Raw genomic sequence first — 21,061 nt, 5'->3', positions numbered from 1 at the left:
CTTATTGCCTGCTACAATTTTTTAAAGAGCTCTTGTAACTCACGACATCTGCTTTGAGGAATGTCTGTAGCACAGTCAGTTTGGGGCACCTCTAGGTATGTCTGGGAGAGCTCAACATCAGCCATACTGAGCTAGGTGGACTAATACTTTGACTCAGCTTAAGGCAGCTTCTTATGTACAGCAAATAAACCTTAACAAGTACAAAAAATAACTGTACCTCAGCCAGCAGATGTGTGACCACTTCAACATCATTGCAGTTGTTTGTCACCAGCTCTCGTCTGTCTGTGCCAAGAACTGAAAACCGAAAGAACTTCTTAATGTGGTTTAAACAAAACACAGAGGGTTAAATCCAGTGCTCCGCATGCTTCACTCCACTATGCAACTTGACTTGTTTCCTTTCCTCCCCCTCCATGTGTCTCCAAGATCTGCTTTGAAGGGTCCCCCAACTCCCCAGAGATGATTTTAAGGGCACATGGAGGGGGCAGGAGAAAAAGGTGTTTGACTGCGCAAATGGAAGTCCATTGCTGGAGTGTTGGATACCGCCCAGAATCCCTAAGTGATACACACTTGGGAACTTCCAGGATACTTGCGAGAATTAGTGGATGGCTTGAAATACATGTTAAAATGTATTTGGAAACCATGAAACAATAACAGTATGGAGCAGTAGAGAGCAAGAGGAATAGGGGGGGAAACTTTAGCCATTAGTTTTAATGGAAAGGTTTGCAATGGAAGATTAAGAAATAGCATGACAACCATGGAAGTGTTAAACAACAAGCAATTTCTTCTATCTCTTGTCATGCAAAGGGTGGGAACAGGTGGGGACTTGAATTACCTTGGGCATGTTTGCGAGGTCCGGCCAAGGAAGAAGGGGGAAGTTCAAGAAGAGCTAGCACGGAAGAACAGAATAAAAGCAGAAGAGGAAAAGGAAAACATCAATAGTTACAAAACTGTTGTGGTTTCGGGATTTGTGGTTCGGTTACCAAAACATACTTGCTATATATAGCCCTGAATGTTCAAGGAACTTCCTATTACTGTGTCAGATGTCCTGATGCAGCTGGGCCAATCTGTATGCAGAAGCACGAAATGGCTCAGTAAAAACTGTACATCCAGCACCTGGGTCTGAATCCCTTGCTGGACAGAATGTGTGCATACAGCAGATGGTTGACAGAGTTGACTGAGAGTGGCATCTACAGGAAAATCCTCACATGCAGCAATATTTGCACTGCACAGCGCCACACAATAGGATCTCTAGACTGAGGCCATGCAGCACACCAACTGTTTACATCTCATAGAACGGAATGGATAACCCCTGAGTCCACGAGGCTCTTTCTACACTGTAGATACTACTGTATTCTGGCCTCAGATAAGGCTTTTTAAAAAAAATATGCCAAAATAGAAAAGCAGCTGGGAAACATGTATGCGCAGTTTTATTTGTCAACCATGTTTTCTTATTTTCTCATTTTGCAGATAATCAAAGAACGATGAAACAAACAAAACCACCATCTGCCCTCCTCAGGAGATGAGATTACAGATTACCATGAGGGCAGCACCCCCTAGGGTAAAACAATTCCAGTCACTTATCCAAATGAATAAACAAATTATATAGTTTAAAATTGAACCAGCCATAAAATTTTGTAGTGTGTGGGAAGTTGCACTGTGCCCTCTTTAGCTGTGTGCAGTTGTAAAAAGCAACATCTGAGCTATTGTCATGAACATTTTTAATTCCTAGGAATGTTTATGGTGATCTGATGTTTAAGTGTATACATGTCACACAGCCAAGATAGATAACTGAACTTCACCAAGCAAAGATGTGACTGCTTCAACATCAATTAACTTTAAAAATGGGTACATCACCTGATGGACACTTAGTTGGACACACTCCAAAAAATGAGTGTTCATTATCCACAAGTATCTGAAGAAACATCATTCCTTGTGGTTCTCATTACTGTATGTACATTGTATGTATGAACATTGAATGTATGAACATACATTGAACTGTATGTTCAATGGCTGGTAGGAGCTGATTTGATTTCCCACTAAGGCAGAAATTCTATGCACACTTACCTAGAAGTAAGCCACATGGATATACAGTGGTACCTCGGGTTAAGTACTTAATTCGTTCTGGAGGTCCATTCTTAACCTGAGACTGTTCTTAACCTGAAGCACCACTTTAGCTAATGGGGCCTCCTGCCGCCGCCGGAGCATGATTTCTGTTCTTATCCTGAAGCAAAGTTCTTAACCTGAAGCACTATTTCTGAGTTAGCGGAGTCTGTAACCTGAAGCGTATGTAACCTGAAGCGTATGTAACCCGAGGCACCACTGTAGTTGGACTTACGGAAAAGTGTGTTTAGGATTGCATCTTAAAAGGTTTAGGGAATGCATCTAATCCAATGTGCATGAAAATCTTTTAACACAGATCACAGAAGGTTCCGTTGATTTACATTGGGTATGGATATAGGAAGATGTTATATAATTTCCATCCCAAAAGAATTTCATTTGTAGGCTTCCACAGCGTGGAATGTTGGGCTTTTACTGTGAGAAGGTACAGAGAAGAAGCAAGTGTTGCCTCCTCAAAGCAGTTATTGCAGAGCTTACTTACTCAGAAGTATGTCTCCCTATACTCAATGGGACTTACTCTTAGGAAAGTGTGCATTAGATTGCAGCCTAAAGTGCCCTAAGGAAGGGCTTGTGGGAGCCAAAATAAAATGAACATTAAAGGATATTTTGCATCCCCCTTATTTCTGCCTGTGGTATGACCGATAAGCAGAGTCTCAAGTTAACTTCTTTTTAACCTCTCCTCCTTTTCCTCCCTTCCCCTGGAGAGTGAACTTACTTTCCTGTGAAAGCTAGCAGCAAAAGTATCCTGCCTCTGCTCCAACCGGTAGGAAGAAAAGTCATTTCAATAACAAGCAAGCCCTGGTATTTCCCTTGGTGTAAATCCTAGGTGTGCCACCACAGAGCAAATATAGATAACTGAACCTTAGCAAGCAAAGATTGACTATTTCAAGATCAATAATTTCTTAAGGTGGGTACCTCATTCTATAAACACTGAGCTGTTTTTTCATTGTTTCACTGCTGTACAACTCCAACAAAGAAGTGTTCACCTAGTTATAGTTAACGCACATTATTTATGAATGTTTTGATGTGTTTTGTTTTAAATATCTAATTTTTAAATACTCTGACCGGAAAGGGTCATGGTGATGGATTATGCAAAGGCCACTAAAATGTAGCTGGGGCACTCCCTGACTTATAGAGTAGCAATACCCTGTGTGCCATAGAGAACAGTAAACACATAGACCGCAAATATTTTTTATGCCTCTATTTATATCCAAATGGTCTACAGATTGAGGTTGAATCCTGACAATACAGAAGTACTGTTCTTGGGGGACAGGAGGCGGGCAGGTGTGGAGGATTCCCTGGTCCTGAATGGGGTAACTGTGCCCCTGAAGGACCAGGTGCGCAGCCTGGGAGTCATTTTGGACTCGCAGCTGTCCATGGAGGCACAGCTTAAATCTGTGTCCAGTGCAGCTGTTTACCAGCTCCATCTGGTACGTAGGCTGAGACCCTATCTGCCTGCGGACTGTCTTGCCAGAGTGGTGCATGCTCTGTTTTCTCCCGCTTGGACTAATGCAATGCGCTCTACGTGGGGCTACCTTTGAAGGTGACCCGGAAACTACAACTAATCCAGAACGCGGCAGCTAGACTGGTGACTGGGAGTGGCCGCCGAGACCACATAACACCGGTCTTAAAAGACCTACATTGGCTCCCAGTACGTTTCCAAGCACAATTCAAAGTATTGGTGCTGACCTTTAAAGCCCTAAACGGCCTCGGTCCAGTATACCTGAAGGAGCGTCTCCACCCCCATCGTTCTGCCCGGACACTGAGATCCAGCGCTGAGGGCCTTCTGGCGGTTCCCTCACTGAGAGAAGCCAAGTTACAGGGAAACAGGCAGAGGGCCTTCTCGGTAGTGGCGCCCTCCCTGTGGAACGCCCCCCTACCAGATGTCAAAGAGAACAACTACTACCAGACTTTTAGAAGACATCTGAAGGCAGCCCTGTTTAGGGAAGCTTTTAATGTTTGATGTATTAGAGGATTTTAATATTTTTTTTGGAAGCTGCCCAGAGTGGCTGGGGAAAGCCAGCCAGATGGGCGGGGTACAAATAAATTATTATTATTATTATTATTATTATTATTATTATTATTATTATTATTATTTATTTGAGAAGAGGTCAGAAAGAGGGAATGAAATAATTAATTTTTCTTAAAGAATGGAAGGACAAATGCCTTCACAGCTTAAGTTCTAAGAACAGTTGCTTAGCGATGCTGTGCTCTCAACCAATGGCATTATCAAATTCTTCAAAGTGCTCTAGCAACTTTGCGTTCTCAAAGCACTTCACAAACATTATCTTCAGAGAATTCTCATAACCATCCTGTAAGATGGGTCAGTAACACCCCTACATTTTAAAAGCATTATATAATGGCAGGATTCACACAAAATGGCAAACCGTGGCATGCCATGCACAAGCAGATCATGTGCATTTTGCTCTTTCACACTAGTGCCAGGAGGAAACAAACCACAATCCCTGGCTAAACATTATGCCCAAACCAAAAATCATGGGTTGTTTTTTTCCATTCTAAACCACAATGGTATTTCAAAATTTGTTCTTGGTGTTTATGACTTACTGACAGGCAAACATGACAAATATGCCATGAAAATTGAAAGATCAAAGGAAGAAAAGGAGTCTACGATCTCACTGGGCAAGAGTCAGCCCGTTGTATAAACCGAAGAAGCTTTTTAGCTCCCAGGCAGAAGACGCATACTGCATTTTTCGCTCTATAAGACGCACTTTTCCCCTCCTAAAAAGTAAGGGGAAATGTGTGTGCATCTTATGGAGCGAATGCAGGTTGTGCAACTTTCGCTGAAGCCAGGAGAGCAAGAGGGATTGGTGCGCACCAATCCCACTTGCTCTCCTGGCTTCAGGGATAGCCGCCCGAAGCCTCTTGAGTGCAGTGGGAGCGCTCCCGCTGTGCTCCGGAGGCTTCACGTTGCTTTTGCTGAAGCCAAGAGAGTAACAGGGATCGATCCCTCTTGCTCTCCTGGCTTCGCTTTGCTAGAGAGGCACTGCGCAGCTTTCCCTCTCTGCGCAGCACCCATTCAACGAAGCAGGAGGAGAAACGGAACCCCTTCAGTTTCTCCTCCCGCTTTGCTGGAGAGGCGCTGAGCAGAGAGGGAGAGAATGTTTTTTTTTCTTGTTCTCCTCCTCTAAAACTAGGTGCATATTATGGTCGGGTGTGTTTTATAGAGCAAAAAATATGGTAATTTAATTCTGTATCTTGTAGGGACTTTCCCTCACTAAGACCACTAACAGTGCAGTTCTACTCATGTCTACTCAGAAGTAAATTCTAATGAATTCAATGCAGCTTACTTCCAAGGTAAATGGGTCAGGATTTCAGCCTCAGTGAGTTTATGGCTGAGGCTAGATTCAAACTGTGTCTAAAGAGATTGGTCAGGATTACCACCACACTATTCCAACAGTCATCTACAATTCTACAAAACGATTCCGGATTGATAACTTGTAGTTAGCCCAAAATCAAGATAAAAGGAATCTATGTGAAGTATTTATGTGCCCACTTACCCTGTAGAGTGACAGCTGTAAGCAGCTCTTCATTTTGATTCATGTCCCTGTTGTCTAGTGCCATGTCCGAGTGCCAGCATATGTATATGGAGCAGTTCAGAATATGCCAAGAAGCAGTGCTTGTTCAGTGTTTTTCCTTCTGCAGCAGCCACTGCCTCTGGGCCACAACACAAGAACTCTCTAATATTTACTCAAGTTGTCTAGCAAATAAACATTCCTGAACAGCAGGGCCATAAAGCAGGGAGGAGCTATACTGCAATACTATACTATCAGCACAGTGAGTTCAGAGTGCATTAGAAAAATGATGCTTTAGTTCCCTAGATTCAGAACTCTAAAAATATGCAGCATTGCAATTTGATCTAATCCTCCTATAGAAGTTAGAGTTCTTATTTATTCTTATGCTGTAGGTGTTCACAGAGTACTCTAATCCAATGCAATACTGATTCTGCCCTGCTAAATTAATTACTGATAGCTGTCAGCTTTCATTTGAATATATTCTGATGTTGCATTGCTGTGATCATGCAGACCAGAGTTGTTTAAAAATTTCAGGGCAGCAGATCTGCTACGGATACAGTAAATTCACCAAAGCTGTATAATTAGTTTTAAACTGGAATGCATGCATTCCTTTTTTGTAAATAACAATTTCTATCCTGTACTTTCCTTACATTCCTTGTTTTATATATTTAATTTATATCCCATTCTATACCAAGAACTCTGAGTAGTTTACAGCATTTTTAAAAATAGCTATGACCCCTAATGGTTCACAATCTAAGGACTGTGATTTATAATCTCAGATCAAGCAAATATAGAAACCACATTAAGACATCCAGATGTTACAAACCCAAGCAAAATATCTCTCCTACTTCCTAGCTGCCTATGAATGAGCATTTCTGTGTGAAACCTGTCCCCAACTGTTTTATTATATTTATATTGTTCTGAGGAAGGGGTGAGGAAAGGAAAGAAATAAGAGATTTACATCACTAGTTCATTTCGGCTTACGGAAAGCACATGTTATGCTACAATGAGTATTTTGCATTTCTGGTTAAAAAAACCTAGTTGTTTTTTTTATGTGTTCATCTTGAAACTAATCAATTTTTGAATACAATACTATGAGACTAAGATACCTTTTAAGCAGCCATGGATCCAGCTCATTGTCAACTTCATATACCTTATTTTTCACCCTATAGGACGTACTTTTTCCCCTCCAAAAATGAAGGGGAAATGTGTGTGCGTCCTATGGGGCGAACGCAGGCTTTCGGTGAAGCCTGGAGAGCGAGAGGGGTGGGTGCTTCACGGACCTCTCTGGGAGCCCAGCTGCTTGCGGAGAGTTGCCTGCATGCTGAAGCCTGCGCACGCTGAGATCAGCGCGTCCAGGCTTCGCGGACCTCTCAGCAAGCAGCGGGAGCCAGCGCTGGGCTCCCACGGCTTGCAGAGAGCTGCCTGTTTGGGGGCTGGGGTCAGGGGAAGCTCGGGCGGGCCTCCCCCGCCCCAGCCCCGCACCTGGGGGGGAAAATAATTCCCCCCCCCTTTATTTCCCCCCAAAAAACCTACGTGCGCCTTATGGGACGGTGCATCCTATAGGGCGGAAAATACGGTAACCAGGACAGCCAAACAAATTAACCCTCTAAAAATACAGACGACTTGCAACTTATAAGGGGGTTAAGTTCTAGAGATAAGCACATAGAGCCAAAATAGTGTATAGTCAAAACACACACTCCCTGCACCTCTAAATGCTCTCCCAAGTACAAATACAGGTGGCATTGCTGATGTTTTCTCACTGGATACCCCCTGCCCCTGGCCAAGCATGTAAAGCTGAAGTCATGCAAGTTAAACAGGTTTAAGTTGTGAGTTGACCATAATTGCCTTTACCACCTCCAGTCCAAGAGTACAGAAGAGCTGTAATTTTTAAGCCTTGTGCACAGTATTGCAAATTGGGTTTTTGTGGAAAAACACAAGGTTTACTTATGACACACACTTCATTACACATCTGCGTGATCCCATTCAGAAATATGTGCAAGTCGTCTGTTTGCATTCATATTTTTCTGGTCTGAAAAAGACAATCCTAGTTTTTAGTGAAAAAATGACCAAAGCAATTATTATGCAGCCCTAACCAAATTGTCTTCAATAGTACCAAATCATCTGTTTAGGAAGAGAGAGCAGTTTGGGATTTTCAGTGAGAGCAAATTGTTTCCTGCTGTGGGGCCAAGCCTACTTTTCAAGCTTATGAAACCAACATTTCATAAGGCTCTTTTCAACATTTTGGCAAAATTAAGTTCTAAGAATCCAGAAATGTGAACACCTACCCACAGGACACAGCACATTTTGTGATGATAAAATAGCTTAAAGAGTGAAAGTGAAAAACATGGAAATAAAAAGCTGTATAAGTCAATATTTAAGCAGACCTACATTGTTCGAGTTGTATAATCAAGTTATGAAAGAAAAAAAGGATACCAGGGCTCTATTTTAAGGGGTTTGCATATAATCCAAGGTAATTCTCTCAGTTATAACCAACCATTTATTCCCCATAAGCTATGCTCTTTTGTAACTCTGACCAAGAGTTATAAAATGTGAATTGCTACCAGCTTTATGCCTACTAGGCTGTTACATTTGGAAATAAACATATTTCTGGGTGTGTGTACTGAAAATATGTGAACTCATGCAATGTTCATCTGAAATTGCTTAGACTTTCCACTGTAGAACATGGCGTACAACCAGTATGGTTTCATGGATGAAGTTATGAGCTTTGACCTGAGAAACTTGCAAGTTTCAGTGCAACCACAAACTCACTAATGAGCAGTATTGGTTCTCATTATTATACGGCCTTCAGCTGCTCTTAGAAACTGATTACATTTCACAATGGGGAAAAGATTTTATGCATGCATACCTAGAAGGAAGCCCCAGTAATACAACTGGACTTACATCTGTGTAAACATGTATAGATTGCACTCTTTGTTGAGCTTTTTTAGGGGGGATTGCTGAAAATCGCCACCTCTCGTCTGTCCCATCGCCGACAGAAGCTGCCAATCGCCTGCCCAATTGCCGCAGCATCAGCCAATCAACACCAGCCATTGATGCAGCAACCAATAACATGACCAATAGCTGCTGACAGCCGCAGCAGCAACCAATCAAATATCCACCCTATGCACGATCCATGTGTAAGACAACTCCAAATTTTAGCATGATTTTTAAAGAAAAAACCTAATCTTATACGTGGAAAAGTATGGTATATTGATGCCTCCTGGGACTGTGTTGGGGACCCCAGATACACAGCACCTATACTGTACAAAATTTCTACAAGTCTTGTCAGGTCACTGTAATTCTCACTTTGTCCAGCATCACAAAGGTCAAGCTGAGGTTGAGCAGGGATTTGATCAGGGCATCACCTAAGCAGTTCATTTATATTTTCCATTTCAGTCCCTGGCAGTGGGCCAAAGCACTTACTCATGTAACGGATGGTCTCTTCAGAAAGAACCGGAGAAGAGATTTCAGAGACATGACTGTGGCGGCCTGGAGACTGGGGGGTCCAGTCGGCGTTTTCAGAGAGACATAAAGAATCCACACGTAACTTGTATTGAGGCAGCTGTTCCTCCAGCATGCTCACCAGCTCAACTTCAGCGAGATCTTCATTAGGACAAACATCTAAAAAGGCATATATATAGGCAGGCATCACGATACCAATCTGCTTTGGGATGAATACTAAAGGAAGTATTTATTTGCTTTGCTTTGACAATAAAAGCAGCCATGATAGCTTATCAACAGTGATTTAAACCTAGGCTAGACAGAAACAGCACAATCAGTACATTTAACTAAATAAACACTGTAATAAATTAGTAGCTTTGTCAGCACCAAACTACTAAAATGCATCTACGTGGGTTTCCCCCCAGCTTACACATTTTCCAGCTAGTAAATGCAAAATGCATTATTAACTAAAGACTAGAAATGCTTTTATGCATTATTTTTATATTAAAGCTGTAGATCAGATCAGATCACTATTTGGATAAAGGTTCTGTGAGTACATAAATCTTTGCAGTAGATTAGTGACCATTTCCTTTGCAACTCGTGTCTTTAAAAAAAATATTCTAAAGGAGCAGCACTTTGTCTTGTACTGTATAGATGAGGGGTTCATCCAGGCTGTGTAACTATCTGTCCCATTTTTCAATCCAAACAGTTTATAACAATTGGAGTGACAAATACTTTTAAATTTTAGAAACTGCCCTTCGTCCAAAAATGGATTCCAGAGTGGTATATCTGGGCCTTTTACCTGATTTTCAACTTACCAGTGATGTTTTCTGAATCTCTGTGGTTGAAATTCATGAGGTTTGCTTCACACTTCAGTTATTTGGAAACCACATCCTGTATGCACACTGTGTGTTGCTCCTTCTCATTTTGGTTGATTGTTTTGGTTTAAAACCAGAGTAGACAACAGCCATTGGTCTACACTGGCATTACGAGTATGTGCTTCTTTCTTCAGCTGTGTTAGGTCCGAGGTGAAACATTTGAAACTTGTGCCTTATTGAATATTGCGATCTTTATGTTATGATCTTGCCTGGATCAGCCATCGTCTTGAAATAAATTCAAAAAGAAAAAAAATCAGTTTTAGACATTAAGCTGAACAAAATGTCAGGAAGCCATTCTATGAAGAAACACAGGCAGGGTTCACAATTCATAGCTCTTACTACTTAACGATTTTACAGAAATAGTTAAGTCAAGTTGTGCAGCACCTACAACTAGCCTCCTTTCTTAAGATTAATCATGTTCAACAGCTACAGGACTGGAATGGCATCAAGTCTTTTATCTGTTTCCACTGATAAATCTCTCCCTGGAACCATGAATCAACTCCTAAGGACTATCCACAGGTTAGATACCATAATTAACAGTGCCCCAAATATCTTCTTAATTAGGTATGCCATAAACAAAGCTATCATTATTAAAAGGTAAATTACACAATGTTACATATTTTCCCCAGTTAATTCAGTTCACAATTTCTCCAAATACCTTATAGATATTTCAGGACAACTTTATGAACCTGTACCACATTCTTTTTATGGGTCTGAAGCTTTGTATTAATTTAAAGAATAATCTGTGATGATCACATATCCATTAACTGGAGCACTCCAAGGGACTCTACTGTACTGTATATGTTGTTTAGAAGCGCATGGGGTTAAGCAAGCAACCTGTACTTGCACCTTTCATTGCTGCTGTGAGGAGCTGGCATAATTATATATTTTTCTCACATGTGATCTACTTTCTACAAAAATCGAAATTAACACAGTAGTTTAATGTGCATTACGAAAGCAAAGAAAACAGCTGCCTCCTCTTATAAGTAAGGTAATGGGACCCCTGACCATTAGGTCCAGTCATGACCGACTCTGGGGTTGTGGCGCTCATCTCGCTTTATTGGCCGAGGGAGCCGGCGTACAGCTTCCGGGTCATGTGGCCAGCATGACTAAGCCGCTTCTGGCGAACCAGAGAAGCGCACGGAAACGCCGTTTATCTTCCCGCCGGAGCGGTACCTATTTATCTACTTGCACTTTGATGTGTTTTCGAACTGCTAGGTTGGCAGGAGCAGGGACCGAGCAACGGGAGCTCACCCTGTCGCGGGGATTCGAACCGCCGACCTTCTGATCAGCAAGTCCTAGGCTCTGTGGCTTAACCCACAGCGCCACCCATGTCCCTTTTCCTCTTATAAGTAGTTACTTCTAAACAGAAGAGATACTGTATATTTAAAACAAAACAAAAGGGAGTAAACAGTAAAAAGCATTATTTCCATTATTATTTTTACAAAAAGCCCATATTCACACATGGACACTGGACAGCTTTCGCTTCCTTTTACAGTATTAAGATGTTGGAACCTTATTTAATAAACCTTGTTACTTCCTGGAGAAACAGAGCACAGACAAAATTTAACCCTTTAAAAAAATCACTAGACTTGTATATGTACTATGGTCAAACACTAACACTTAGTTTCCTGAAGTAAACATAGCCAGGTTTTTAAACTTGGCTCCATTGCAATGTTAACCTTGCCACCTATTAAGATACGAAATTTCATAGAATCAAAGATTCATCTGTCTAGAATGTGATTTTTAAATAATAATAAAAATAATAATTACTATTACCAAGAGCACTATTATCTAAACATGCAACACAACTTTGGCGCCAGTTGCACTGTCTACCAGTGTGTTTCTGGACTCAAACCAGAGTGGTAGAATTGACCTTTAAGTCCCTAAAATGATTTGGCATTGGATATTTTAAGGACGTGCCTGTACCAGAAGACCTTGCCCACAATCTAAGATTCGTGTCTGAAGTCCTGAATGTGTGCTTGTCAGCGATATCAGTTAGGCTGACAATAAGGAACTCTCTTCCAATAAACATTCATTCGACCCTTGAAATTCTGGTATTCAAGAAAGCCTTAAAAGCTTCTATCTTTACTATGGTCTATTACAAACAAAACAATTCAATTTGATACAGAAGCCTACAATTTCCTTAAGAGAATTTTGGCGATCTAATCCACTTTTCTTATCATGCTCCTTACTCTGCCCCTCTCTTATGTTGGTCTGCGAGGACTTAGCCCTGAAGAGTGACTAACAAATAACTTATATACATAAATAAAATTAAAGGAAAAGAGAAGAAGAAGAGTTTGGATTTGATATCCCGCTTTATCACTACCCGAAGGAGTCTCAAAGCGGCTAACATTCTCCTTTCCCTTCCTCCCCCACAACAAACACTCTGTGAGGTGAGTGAGGCTGAGAGACTTCAGAGAAGTGTGACTAGCCCAAGATCACGTAGCAGCTGCATGTGGAGGAGCAGGGAAGCGAACCCGGTTCACCAGATTACGAGTCCACTGCTCTTAACCACTACACCACACTGGCTCTCTCAGATAAAGAACTTTATCTGTAAAATAGTCACTTATCACATCTTCTATCCGTTCCATCCCCCCCCCCGCCATTTTTGGGAGGATGTCCCAAAAATTCAGGGGGAGGAAGAGGAGGAGGAAAAGCATGGAGCAGAGGGCGGCATGGCTTCAATGGCCAGTTCCTTTTCTTCTCCTCCTGCTGCTCCTTCCCCTCCGCGGCAGGAGGAGGGGCCACCAACCATCAAAGCCATGCTGTTGCTATGTTTGGCTCCACCCCTGGCCCCTCCCAAAGTCACATGTGTGTGACATCATGCATATGATGTCATCCCCCCAATTGCCCTCACAAGCTGGCAATTCTGGCCCTGTATGTGTCATGTTATAAATGTTAGCATCCTGAAATAGACAGAAGTTCCTTGTGTGGATAATAACAGCTATTAAATCTCTAATCACCGATTAACCTCATTTCCCCACTATCTGAAAGGTATCTATTTGATTTGCTTGCTTTCAATTTAAGGATGTTGTGATAATTCAAAATCTATACTGGACTCTCAGCATCTTTAAAATATCACTAAACAATCCAGTCACATTGAATATTTATATTTAGCAACCAACCACTGCCATCACTAAGTAAATATTAACTGTGTTATTTATCTGTAACTACTATCACTGAAAATACATTTACCAATATTATACATATTGGCAATCCAAGCATAATCTGCAAGTAGAAAATCACAATTTTTAAAATTACTTCATTCCAAGGGATATTTTAGAAATGTATAATTTTGTATATTCAAGGCTCATATTGTTAGCATGACAGCAAGATAATGATTCCAGAGGAAGTTATTTTAGTCTGCGGGAATAAACAAATTATACCAGTGGTACCTGAAAGACTAACTTATTTTTACGTGGCCTTTTCTAAACCAACCCCTACTTTATTAGATTTGTGAAAAGAAGAGGTAAGGTGGTGGACATGTATAGAGAGGAGAAAATATTAGAGGGAGAGAACAATAAGCACAGCAGAATAGAGAAACTGCATGATAAAATCCATTCGAGTCCAAGAAAAACATTTAGCCAAGTAAACTTTGTAGGCACATAATAAAATATATTATGAAGGGACAGTAAAACTCCCTTGAAAGGTCAGAATATTGGAAAATTTAAATATGTGGATTATTAGACCAGTAAAACACAAACAGGAAAGAGAAAAAGTGTTAAACATAATTCCATGTTGTTCTCTTTCTTCCTCTGACTAAGAGGTTAGAGGGCACAGAAGTCAATGCTATTTTCTACCCAGTACAGTACTGTCTGGTTCTCTGGCAATCCTACTTTCAGACAGCTGCTGTAATGTATTCTGGCCTGTCTCTGGCCTTATTACTGTAATCCTGCTGAAAAGCTGTCAATACACTTATGTATGCTGTCTTCCAGTGATTAATTCTGAATATTTTAATCTGGAAAGTTCTTTACATATTTTTTTTAACTTATAGAGGTCAATATTACAATTCAGGAAATTAGGAAACAGAAAGCTATTGATGCTGTTTATTCTGATAACTCAGTAGGTTATACCGCAGAAACTCCTCATCCGAATCTTAACTCCCCCCCAATATGAATGTATCAACAATATATCAAAATCATGCAATGATAATTCTGTATCAATTAATGCCATTTTGGACCAATTCATCACAGGCTGAACTCTTGGTATGGACAGTTTTTTTCATGGTAGAGTATTTAAATACACCCTGAAGGAGTTTGGTCTGGGGATATACAATCAAGCATACTGAAGTAGCAAACTGACCACAAATAGCTCAGTAAAGTTTATTTTTATACCGGTTGTTCAACAAGGAGGAGAATTTACAAACATTCTTGACCTGTGGACATTGCTTATGAGACTTCTCCCAGCAATGTTATGGGATATTATACAAAAATGGCAGGTACAATTCATCCTTCAGTTCCAGCTTTGGAATACAGTACTGCCAAATGATCTATTATTAGTATTTCTACAGAGCTAGAAAGGCAGAGGGAGTGGGGGACTCCCTCTTTCTTGGTATTGGCAGTTAGGTTAGGCATTGGAATGTGTTGTTGGTGTGTGGAAGGGCTAGGTGTGGCCATCGCCTACCCCTTCACTTATGGGTATTCCGTTAAAGGAATCCAGCAGTCGTGGATCCTGTCCGATGCCTGGGTGGTGGGGGGCCATGGCACGACCCCCGGTGACATCAGGGGAGAGCTTATAGTTGTATTAGCATCAACAGGCTCCACCTTCTGGTGAATAAACCCCCTTTGGGCTCACCCCTCTCCGAGTGAGTGGAGTCAATCTGTCGTGGTCCAATGCCTAAGCCAATACCTTCTCACTTGATGTAATCAATAAAGTTGTGGCCTTATCTTGCCCATTAACCTTATACTCTGTGTCTGTGTGTCTTCATTCCACAAAGCGGGGATCGGGTCTTCAAACCACAAATCAGCAAACTGAAGTAGACAGTTTTTATAAATTAACTTTGGACATGTTTAAAAAAGCCTCCTATGATGCAGTAGAAATACACAATGCACACTAGCAATGACATCTAGGTTTTCTCCTGCACACAACAACTTTGGATTTCCCTCATTCAGCTCTCTAAGTACAAATGATACAACACAAATTTCGGAAGCTTAGCACAGCAAAGAGCGCCAGTATCTTCTGAATAATGCATCAGTGCTTCATGAAACCTACCAGAGCAAAGGTGAACTACTTTGGCAAAATGCCTTGAGGAAGTCATACAGTAAGTTCAACTAGGAGTCCTTAGCCACAATGCTTCTGTTTAAAACCACTTTTCACTTATTTTACAGAACTAATTGATTGGAATATCTGCTCATATATCCTTCACTGCCAACCTGCACTTATGATCAGTGTCGAGACTGAGGTGAGGGGCAAACCTTCATAAAATAACATTTAAACTGCAACGTTAAATTAGCTTACATGGGAATAAACGCTTACATGAGAACAGTGTGGCTTATTTCTGAGCACTGCATAGGACAACGCTGTTAGTACATAAGCCAAACACATTGAAGCACATAATGCTGAAAAATATTGAGGCAACATTTATCACAGGAAATACCTGCTGCTTATCAAACACCATGGCTATTTGCAGACTCCCTGTATTGTGCTAAGCTATTTTTACTCTTTGCCAAAGTCCAACTCTTCAAAATAGCAGTCAAACAGCAAACGTTCCTATTCTAAACAGTCAAGAAAATTGTATGCCATTACTATCTGAACAGTTTATTTGCCAGATAAAGAAGTGCAACACTAGCTTTATTTATTTTTTTACATATCAAAATGTACCTATAGCCTAGTGAAGACCTAATGATAACAGAGTAGTGCACTGGCAAGGAAAGAGAGTAAAAGGTAAAGGGACCCCTGACCATTAGGTCCAGTCGTGGCCGACTCTGGGGTTGCGGCGCTCATCTCGCTTTATTGGCTGAGGGAGCTTCCGGGTCATGTGGCCCGTACAGCTTCCGGGTCATGTGGCCAGCATGACTAAGCCGCTTCTGGCGAACAAGAGCAGCGCACGGAAACGCCGTTTACCTTCCTGCCGGAGCGGTACCTATTTATCTACTTGCACTTTGACGTGCTTTCAAACTGCTAGGTTGGCAGGAGCTGGGACTGAGCAATGGGTACTCACCTCGTCACGGGGATTCAAACTGCCGACCTTCTGATTGGCAAGTCCTAGGCTCTGTGGTTTAACCCACAGCGCCACCCACATCTCTGCCCTAGGTAATACTATGTAATTTATTGAAGTTCATTTATATGTAGTTTATTGAAGATTCATTCCATCCTTCCTCTGTGGAGCTCAGAGGGACATACATGGAACCTTCCCCAACTGCCCCATGCTTTTATGACGGAAGGACTTGAACATTGGTGTTTCTTGTGCACTGGGTGTATTGGCAAAGATCACTCATGCAACTTATCAGAACTATTCAAACAGACCAAAACAATTCTTAGAAAAGGAAAGCGTTCAATAAATTATGCACCAAATAAGCACATCTAGTATATAATTCCAAACACTCTTTTAGGCTTTCCAAGTCTCTTTTAAAAGACTTTCAAACATCTGTTACAATCAACTTTATATCTGTCATACTTTGAAACATGACAAATACCGTAATCTGGATATATTTCTACTTGTAACCATAAACTTTCTGTTCAAACAGTACAACTCAATCATATAAAGAGCTCTTCAACATTTAATAAGCTTGCAGCAATAACACTAACTTTACACAGCCCGCTTGGTTTCATTCTTTTCCCTTCAGCTGAGACTGATGCCACCCAGGGGTAAATGCAACATGATAATGCTGTTTCTTAAATACAGCAATGGAGGGTTTTTTGGGGGGGTGGGGGTGGGATTCTCTGAAGAAATATTAAACTGGCAAAATCCTATGTGCACCTGTATGGGCTAACATCAACATTCACCTGACTGGGCAGTAACTGACACATTTCCATAAGCACACCCTTCAGAATCTACTATAATTACTGCCTCTGCTATATATTATATATACTTTAGTAGCATCTTGACTACTGTGGTTCTTATTCTCCCTTAACTGTGCAAATGGCACTGTAAAATAAATGGGGGGGCTTAATGCAAGCAGGTAAAATGGATGGGAGAGGAATTACTATGGAGACTTAATGGAATAAGGAATAATGCATAGGCAGAGCAGAATGAATATGGGGGTTTAATGGAACCGGATCTGGTGGAATTCGTTTAAATATATGCAGTAATTGCAGGGTTTTTTATTTTTTCCAAATTATGAGAAATTTTCTCCTGCTGGGCATTCCATCTGCTATTATCACCTTGAGCAAGAAAAACAGACACAGTTATCTCATTAGGAGTATGTATTGTACGATGCCATGCACTGTATCCAAAACAGTCAACTGTAAGTTTCCATGTAATTTTTTGGTACTAAAAAACAAAAAGGATTAAGTTTCCACCTCGGCCACAGTCACTTTTACAGCTTGGCCACAGCTACTATACCATGCGATTCTCAGTAGAGACATTGGTCGATGCATCCCTTGACCCAAAAAACATCAAGCACCCCCATTGCAGAAAGATTGATCAATGACTGCTGTTACGTCGCAATCAGCTTTAAATAACTTTGTATCTACTGTTTCAAGCAATGGCTGCATTCCCCCATCATGGTAAACCATGGTTTACCATAAATACCCACATCACTCCCATTTGGATTCCGCATCCCCCATGAGTGGCAGCCACAAATCATAAACCTTAGCTAAGTGTTGCATCTGTAACAGGGATTATAGTATGTTTTGCACCAACAAACCACAATCTGAAGCCAAGGTCTATTTCTGGCTTACTAACTATGGCTTATTGGAATGAAATAAACAATTACCCCACATTTCAGATGCAATGGATCATGGATTGCCGCTCCAGCTCACCAGCAGAAAAGATCAAAGCACGGGTTATCTGCATGTTCACGGTAAGCAATTACTGTAACAACTGATTTCATCTTTCCATGGGCAAGTATTTTATTCAAATATATATGCCCAGTGAAAAGCCCATCATTAAATTATCTGACTGCAGCCAATATGATTAGAAACCCTCAAAATTACATAATTATGGGTGTATTTGCCACTGGTACATTTGACGCAGGTGGCGCTGTGGGTTAAAGCCTCAGCGCCTAGGACTTGCCGATCGAAAGGTCGGCGGTTCGAATCCCTGCGGCGGGGTGCGCTCCCGCTGCTCAGTCCCAGCGCCTGCCAACCTAGCAGTTCGAAAGCACCTCCAGGTGCAAGTAGATAAATAGGGACCGCTTACCAGCGGGAAGGTAAACGGCGTTTCCGTGTGCGGCTCTGGCTTGCCAGAGCAGCGATGTCACGCTGGCCACGTGACCCGGAAGTGTCTCCGGACAGCGCTGGCCCCTGGCCTCTTAAGTGAGATGGGCGCACAACCCCAGAGTCTGTCAAGACTGGCCCGTACGGGCAGGGGTACCTTTACCTTTACCTTACATTTGACTGCTTACAAAAGAGGAGGCATCTGAATCTTTATCATAATTTACGAATTATATATTCCTTCACAGCAGCCATGTGTATTACGATGGATGTTTGAAGGAGAGACATGAAGACCCATGTTTCATCATTCCTTACAGCATTTAGATGGGGGTGTCAATAGGCATTTTGATCACCTTGTTTTCTTTTTTATCTCAGAAAAAAACAATAAATATTTCAAGTATTAGGAGCACAATTCTTCCCTGTGACGGCACCAATGAGATAAAGCATCATGCCACATGTATTTGTTATTGATTTTAAAACAATTAAACTTAATAATTAAAGCACAGTGCGTGCTAAGAATAGGTTGTGCAGGGAAGCAAATTTAGAATTTGGAACTCAAAAGACAGACACAGCACTGTCACAGTATATTAGCCTCTGACTAATACTTGTTTGCCTTTTAAATAGCTTCAGACATAAATCACGGAGGTCAAACTTTGACAGGATTACTGTATTGCTGGAGGATGTATACAGAAGAGAGATGGAGGGCTTCAAAACTCACCCAGAGTCAGTTATCTTAACAGGATGATCAGTGCTTCCCCCAGGGGGTACTCAAGGGTATGTAGCACCTGCACCTCTTTTGGGGTTTTTTTGAAAGTGCGGCAATTACTGTAACAACTTCATGATGAGTACTGACACCTATTTTTCTGAGGGGGGTGGGAAGCACTGAAGATTAGAAAGATGGAACAAATAACAATAATAAAACAAAACAGCCCCTTTATGTATTTTCAGAAGCCCCGCTTTTATACTCCTGTTACAAAAACAAAGGCTTGTGATGCATTTGTACATTATATGCAATGCAAAAGCCTCTAGCATTTTAAACAAAGACAACTGTAATATAGTTATCCAAAAGGAGCTAAAATAGCCTTATACACCCAAGCTGCGCTCTCTCTCTCTCTCTCTCTCTCTCTCACACACACACACACACACACAGAGAGAGAGAGAGAGAGAGAGAGAGAGAGAGAGAGAGAGGCGCTTCACAACAGATTCCACTGAGGTCATCCAGAAAGGAGAAAGAGACTATTATTTCCATTCTGGAAGGAAGCAGGAAGGAGAGAGAAAAAGTGGGGAGCTGACTAATAGTCAGCATGGAGTAGTGGTTAAGTGTGGATGGACTAGGACCTGAGACTGGGAAGCTACAATTTGAATCCTGACTTGACCATGAAACTCACTAGCTGGTCTTGGGCCAATCACTGCCTCTCAGTCTAACCTACCTCACAAGGTTGTTGAAGGATTAAACGAGGAAACGGAGACCCATGCATGCCGCCTTGAGCTCCTTGGGTCAAAAGGCGGGATGAACAAGAAATAAATAGCCAATGACTGACTAGGCAGACTCCTATACTTAAGATAAAGGGACCCCTGACCATTAGGTCCAGTCGTGACCGACTCTGGGGTTGCCGCGCTCATCTCGCTTTATTGGCTGAGGGAGCCGGCGTACAGCTTCCGGGTCATGTGGCCAGCATGACTAAGCCGCTTCTGGTAAACCAGAGCAGCACACGGAAACGCTGTTTACCTTCCCGCCGGAGTGGTACCTATTTATCTACTTGCACTTCATGCTTTTGAACTGCTAGGTTGGCAGGAGCAGGGACCGAGCAACGGGAGCTCACCCCGTCATGGGGATTCGAACCACCGGCAAGTCCTAGGCTCTGTGGTTTAACCCACAGCACCACCCACGTCCCTTATACTCCTATACTTAGGGGAGGGCAATAAACACCAACAGATGTGGCTCTGTGCTTGGTGTTTGGGCACCACAGCCCTCCAAGAAAGGGCATCTGCTGCATTTCCTTCCACCCCAAGTCTCTTTTCCTTTTGGGAAAATTCTGGATATTTCTCGGTGGGAAGGAGTGGGAGGGGGGGGCGTAAAAAAAAGAAAAGGAAGCGAGAAGGGTCTGTTCAAGCGAAGGAAGTTTCAGGTGAGAGACCAAAGAGGGGAGGAGAAAGGAAGGATGGATGGAGGAGAGAAAGGCAGAAAGAGAGAGAGAGAGAGGAAGGAGAGAGGAAGGCACAGCAGGGCTGATAACACTGGGGAGAAGAAAGGAGGAGCGAGGCGGGGTAAGATGCTCCCGCTCCCCCGGGGTAATATCCCCACTGGGTTCCTAGCACTTACTTCGGAGTAAACATGCACAACGTCCGGCTGTAGGAAGAAGGAAGGAAGGAAGGGCTGACTTGGGAGAAATGGAGGCTTAAGAGGAGGAAGATAGCTAGGGGGACCAGGGATAAGAGGGCGAATGCAGCGCTTGCCATGCCGTCTCTTTCCCCCCACTTGCCCCCTTACCAGCTCCAGGCTTGGGCTCCTTTCCAGCCCCCTCGCTCCGGCCACAGGCGACAATTGTGCAGCCGCCTCCTCAGCTCCCTCTTTCGGAGCGCCGGAGCCCAAGTGGAGCAACGTGCGGGGGGGGGGGGAGGAGGAGCGGGAGGCGGCCACAAACTCGGTCACAAGATGGAGGCAGAAAGCACCGCTGGGCCTCAGCGGTGGCGGCGGCGGCTTCCCCAGCCGCCTTTCAAACTACGTTTCCCGTCATGCAACGGTGGAGAAAGGGGGCGTTCCTCTCT

At 42.4% G+C, this 21,061-nt stretch overlaps 1 protein-coding gene across 2 annotated transcripts in view; it reads right to left on the bottom strand.

The window, feature by feature from the left end:
• TRAK2 (trafficking kinesin protein 2) overlaps positions 1–20,978 on the bottom strand; it is a 47,693-nt gene extending 26,715 nt beyond the window's left edge. The window contains exons 1-5 of one of the 2 annotated variants that reach the window (XM_081914002.1): positions 20,784–20,977; positions 9,914–10,198; positions 9,078–9,275; positions 833–886; positions 218–294 (exon numbers count right to left, since the gene is read on the bottom strand). In XM_081914002.1, the coding sequence (XP_081770128.1) occupies positions 218–294; positions 833–886; positions 9,078–9,275; positions 9,914–9,950 (366 nt within the window). In that variant the 5' untranslated portion in view covers positions 9,951–10,198; positions 20,784–20,977. Of the gene's footprint in view, positions 1–217; positions 295–832; positions 887–9,077; positions 9,276–9,913; positions 10,199–20,783 lie in introns of both variants that reach the window. The other variant, XM_081914003.1, reaches the window with a different exon arrangement.
• Between the last annotated feature and the right edge of the window lie 83 nt (positions 20,979–21,061).

This window comes from Podarcis melisellensis (assembly GCF_964234715.1).
Source record: "Podarcis melisellensis genome assembly, chromosome: 1".
Taxonomy (NCBI): Eukaryota; Metazoa; Chordata; class Lepidosauria; order Squamata; family Lacertidae; genus Podarcis; species Podarcis melisellensis.
This window is presented reverse-complemented; position numbering and strand designations above follow the sequence as displayed.